We start from the raw sequence: 6,000 nt of genomic DNA on the forward strand, positions 1-6,000 counted from the left end.
CGTTTCTGCATTTCTGCTGCTTTCAGTATTCTGCTAAAATACAACAAATTGCTTATTGAATTTAAAACAAATGACGGAAAATTATTTCCAACATTTTATTGAACAAATTGAATATAAAAGGCACCACTAAAAAAAAATAAGTTACATTTTAAAGTGCAGTTTTCTACTGGTATTTTCTTTCAACTAACACAAAAAAAAATCGATTGTCTTTTGCAATATGCCTTTTGCGATGTATATATTGCACCAATTGATATTGCAATAACATAAAAAAAAAAAAATTGTGCAGCCCTAACTGCTGTATGATATAGAATAGTAATGCAACACCGAAGGCTGTCGTGAGGTGCAGATCCCTGGAAGTAGACTTGAAAGTAAGAAAAAAGTCTAATTTCTCTATTTATTCTAAAGACGTTTCAGCCCTCAGAAATCAACAATCCACAGCAAAAGTTTAGGGAAGGCCTGAGGATGGAAACGTCATCAGAATAAATAGAGAAATGCATATGGAGCCAGCCTGTGGGACCATTTTCTTTTTTTTTTTTCTTCCTTTCATGTTACTGAGATGTGCCAGAGTTAGTAGAAAAGTAAGAAACATATTCATAGCAAGTTGTTATTTATTTAAATAGCAAACTTTTGTGCGTCCTAAGCCGCCTACACATGATCAGAGGTAAAAACTGAGGTAGGGCACAGAGCTGCCCCTTTTTAAAAGTCAGGAGCAACGATGTCAAAGTTGGAATAATTTGAACTTTGAGAGCAGCGCTTGGCGGCAATTTCAAGCGCTGCATCACGCCATGGGTAGCGCTTCCTTGGAGTTATTAGCACTGCTCTTCTCATAGGAAAACAGTGGCACAGCAAGCGAAGAGCGGTTTAACTGTGGATCGTGTGTAGGCGGCTTCACCTTTTTAACTGGCAAAACAAAGACAATACAAACTTAAAAAGTCACAGCTACTAAATCACAGTCTAACCCTGGCAGATGACTAACAACAACTTTTTCAGAATCAGCTTTCATGGCCAAGTAAGTGTGAACTACAGCTGTAATCGGGCCTTAAAAGTTAGGCCCGGCAAGCCCCGAGCCCGACAAGTACATTTTGATTGACAGCTTTTTAAAAGCCCGAACCCGTTTACAGCCCGACATTATTCAGATGTGCGTATGCACACAGCTCTTTGGCCTTTTGTCAAGAGTGAGTCATTTATACATTTTTATAACATAATTTATTCATGACTAACGTCGGCTATAGGCCACTTGGAAGTTGGAACAAAGAAATAAAATAAGTCCTCCAGAGGCCAGCCTCCGTTTCACCTCCTCAGCATCCATTTTGCGCTAATCGAAACGCATCACCTGACCGCTCATTTACTGCGCAACCTAGAGCGCAAGCCCGAGCTCGTGGAAAATTATAGAAATTAAGACCGAACCGGGTCCCGTTGGGTCCCGTCAGGTTCAGGCAAAGATCTTCAGCTCTAGTGTGAACACATACAGGAAAATTTACTCCGGCTTTTTGTTGCTCTCAATCTCATTCAATGTGTTCCTTTATTTGCATGACTATTTACATTGTAGATTCTCACTGAAGGCATCAAAACTATGAATGAACACATATGGAATTATGTACTTAACAAAAAAGTGTGAAATAACTGAAAACATGTCTTATATTTTAGATTCTTCAAAGTAGCCACACTTTGCTTTTTTTGATAACTCTGCAAACCCTTGGTGTTCTCTCAATGAGCTTCATGAGGTAGTCACCTGAAATGGTTTCCACTTCACAGGTGTGCTTTGTCAGGGTTAATTAGTGGAAGTTTTTCCCTTATTAATAAAAAAGCAAAGGGTGGCTACTTTGAAGAATCTAAAATATAAGACATGTTTTCAGTTATTTCACACTTTTTTGTTAAGTACATAATTCCATATGTGTTCATTCATAGTTTTGATGCCTTCAGTGAGAATCTACAATGTAAATAGTCATGAAAATATAAAAGAAAACGCATTGAATGAGAGTGTGTCCAAACTTTTGGCCTGTACTGTACATACACAGAAATAGATGTATGGCTAAATAAAAGGACAACAAAGCTGAACAAGGTAAAAGATTTGACTACAATGTACAGATCTGAGTATGTATATAAAAAGATAATATATACATGCATGCATGTAAACAGTAATACAATAGGATTTTGGATCTATTGCCCAGGTTTAGAAGGTGGAAACATCCTTTTCTTATGACACATTGTGCAGGATGCCGGTATCCATGAACCTGTGGATGAACGTGTGAAGAGCCACATCATAGAACTCACCAAAAGCGGGGTGAGACGAGTGAGCGAGATGAGACAGCACTCTAGACAGTTTGTGGAGAGACACCTCTTCAAGGACGAAAGGCCGCCATCACCTACAAGAAGAAGGTTCTACCCCACCGATAAAGATATCCGCAACCTGATGGGGAAGGCTAAAGAATCAGTGAGGCACTCCAGTATTGATCAGGAGAATCTACAGGTGAGATTGAAGCTTTAGTGCGTAACTTTTTGATATTAATGAACGTGCGTTACATTCAAGCAATTACCAAATGAGCTGCTACAAAGCTAATTAAGACTATCAGCTCCACCCAACTCTCTCTGGATTTCTCAGTATGGCTATGTTCAGAAGATTGTGGAGTCCGGCGACTTTCCTACGCACAAACTCAAACTTGTTAATCGATTATCTAAATAGTTGCAGATTAAGTTATAGTTGACAATGTAATGGAAAATCACATATTTGATTATTAACGTATGATTTACTTATTTTAGCTGCTTGAAGTGTTGTTGATGTGGGGGCCCTGACAGTCCAAGTTTTATGTTCACCTGATAAGCCAGGTGCAGAAAGTGATTTTAAACTGGCATTCTCTACCTCCCCATGCATACTCTACCTCCCCATGCATTCTCTACCTCCCCATGCATACTCTACCTCCCCATGCATTCTCTACCTCCCCATGCATACTCTACCTCCCCATGCATTCTCTACCTCCCCATGCATACTCTACCTCCCCATGCATACTCTACCTCCCCATGCATTACTCTACCTCCCCATGCTGCTCTACCCCCCATGCATAATACTCTACCCCCATGCATACTCTACCTCCCCATGCATTCTCTACCTCCCCATGCATACTCTACCTCCCCATGCATTCTCTACCTCCCCATGCATTCTCTACCTCCCCATGCATACTCTACCTCCCCATGCATACTCTACCTCCCCATGCATACTCTACCTCCATGCATACTCTACCTCCCCATGCATACTCTACCTCCCCATGCATACTCTACCTCCCCATGCATTCTCTACCTCCCCATGCATACTCTACCTCCCCATGCATTCTCTACCTCCCCATGCATTCTCTACCTCCCCATGCATTCTCTACCTCCCCATGCATACTCTACCTCCCCATGCATACTCTACCTCTCCATGCATACTCTACCTCCCCATGCATACTCTACCTCTCCATGCATACTCTACCTCCCCATGCATACTCTACCTCCCCATGCATACTCTACCTAAGCCCAGGATCCACCATATAGATAGATAGATAGATAGATAGATAGATAGATAGATAGATAGATAGATAGATAGATAGATAGATAGATAGATAGATAGATAAGATGGGGAGCGGAGGCGTCTTCTTCTCGATGACTGATTTTGCCTGCTTCTTTATCATTTCAGCCTTTTCGGCCACTCGCATCAGCCGCCGCCAGCCAACCACCAGCCGAGGCACCGGCCGCCAGCAGCCAATCACCAGCGGAGGCACCACCGGCCACGAAAGCCCTCAGGAGGGAGTGCATCGGACATCTCAAGGCTATAATGGATTACGTGAACCTTATAAAAGATGACACATACCTGAAGGAACTAAGAAACACTATCAAGGACCTGCACGGTCAGGTTGCGTTGCAGGCGCCGGTGGAAGCGGGACCGCTCTTGCTGCCGGAGGCGACAAAAAAGAGAAAGGCGATTCCCTCGAACGCCGTACCGCTGCCAAAGCAGCCAAAAGAACACGCTTATGCTAACAGAGGGGATGAAAAGGCTGAAATGATAAAGAATTAGACTCCTCCCACCCACATCTTTTGAAATAAAAAAAGATGTGCCTACTATTTGTATTTAAAGCTAAAACATTTCCGAGTACTAATCACTCATTTCATCCAGATGGCCTGCGTTTATAAGCCCTTTGAGATGACATACGTACTGTGGGGGCTAGCTAAATATTTTGCGGTCGGAACCGAACTCACGGCAGCTACGTAGAGGACTGAGCCTCTGTATATGGGCGCGCGCTCTACCAGGTGAGCTACCCCCGGCGCCCTTGAGGCTAGCTACATAAACATGAACTTGAGTTAGCCGCAGTAGTGAGATAGGGTTAGCAGAAGGCTAAACTACCAGCTTGTCTAGCGCTAAATGAAGCTTATTTTCTGGAGAGGGGGGGGAACGCGTCACTTTTAAAGCTGCTTCTGTTATTTCCTTACAAGCAGTGCAGTGCTCACTCCACGTGAAACGCTACGTGACATAATTTCCAGCTAATTCACGGGGAACAATGAGGGCAAAAACATCATCATCGACTTGTTTTCATTGAATATTTTTTGGTCCAGCTCAGCTAAAGACACCGTACAAACACTGAATGGATTCACGGCAGTGCATCGCTGCAGGATGGATATAAGGGAAACCTAGTCGCATAGTCCACATCCACGATGTTCCACTTCAGGGATTGCTCTCGTTCTGCCGGAAATTCTGCCGGATGTCCGTCCCCTTCCTCTTTCTCTGTGTTGGCGTTCTAACCTCCGGTGGATTTGTGAGGACTATGGTTAACTGCTCCTCAGATCTCTGCAGGGTAAATCCAGACAGCTAGCTAGACTATCTGTCCAATCTGAGTTTTCTGTTGCACGACTAAAACAACCTTTTGAACGTACACACGTTCCACCAAAACAAGTTCCTTCCCCGAGGCTATTTGGCAGCGGCACCATTGCCCCGTCTGGCATCCAGAGCACGTTTTTCTCCCATCCCAGAATGCTGTGTGGACTAACCAGACCCTCCTCCGCAGCGCTGTGGAGGAAGGTCTGGCAATGCAAGATTATTTTTGCATTAAAAAAAAAAAAAAGGTACAGGGGAAACTAGATGGCGCTCTCTGGTTAACAAAGGGTTAAAAGCACACTGAATTAGATAGATTGATGACAAAGTCTCTTTAATGGTCTAGCCTTGAATTATTGAATTACCTGCACCTGCACGTGCATTTGCAGAACAGCCAATAAGAACGCTCCGTCTCTCTCTGAAATGACCTGTGATTGGCCGAAGTCTCTCGTCACAGCTAGATTTACTGAGTAAATCATTTACTCAGTAAATCTAGCCAAGAAAACCGAGCCAAGAGGAGGTGCAGAAGTCGGTTTCTCTCTCAGAACACTTTGATCCTTTGCCCAACGACGTCAAAAATAAACCGCCTATCCCAAATTTAAATTAATTTGTAAAAGAGATGACAGGATTACATTTTTCTACACGTTTGTGTATTGTTAAAGCGAAGCCTGGCTTCCTGTGAGTCGGTTCAGGCGTGGCTGGATGCCTCCAGGTACACTTGCTTTCATCATCGAATTTTCATTCTTTGATGCATCGGCTTGTGTTCTCCCATTAAAGTCTCCGTTCCCTGAGCCAGGTTTGTGTTCGAGTAAAGAAATATGCTGTTCATGTTTGACAAACTGCCTGTCGTTCTGTAAAAATGTTGAATTGTGTTTTTAGGCACTGGTCGTGCCCGATCAGGTTACAGTTTAAAAATGAAACTACTTAAATTACTCATTTTGTTCCTTATATCTCGTGTTACGACCCCGCCTCTGCAGTGCAGGGGAGGTTCCTCCTGCAGGCAGGGGAGGGTCGTTAGTGATTGGAGCCACCTGGGCTCAGGATATTTAAGCTGCTTCTAACCACTCTTCTCTCTCTCTCTCTCTCTGCTCCTCCAGGTATGATCCTTTATAGTTTTACTTAGTTTACACTCAGTCATTTACACACACACAGACTCACTC

At 43.3% G+C, this 6,000-nt stretch overlaps 1 protein-coding gene across 2 annotated transcripts in view; it reads left to right on the forward strand.

Annotated features, from left to right (window-relative positions):
* Nucleotides 1-4,116, forward strand: part of LOC120555596 (calcium-responsive transcription factor-like) — a 16,224-nt gene extending 12,108 nt beyond the window's left edge. For both annotated transcript variants that reach the window (XM_039794413.1, XM_039794412.1), the window contains exons 5-6: nucleotides 2,216-2,470; nucleotides 3,671-4,116. In XM_039794413.1, the coding sequence (XP_039650347.1) occupies nucleotides 2,216-2,470; nucleotides 3,671-4,048 (633 nt within the window). In that variant the 3' untranslated portion in view covers nucleotides 4,049-4,116. The remainder of the gene's footprint in view (nucleotides 1-2,215; nucleotides 2,471-3,670) is intronic.
* Nucleotides 4,117-6,000: the final 1,884 nt, after the last annotated feature.

This window comes from Perca fluviatilis, chromosome 3 (assembly GCF_010015445.1).
Source record: "Perca fluviatilis chromosome 3, GENO_Pfluv_1.0, whole genome shotgun sequence".
NCBI classification, from domain to species: Eukaryota; Metazoa; Chordata; class Actinopteri; order Perciformes; family Percidae; genus Perca; species Perca fluviatilis.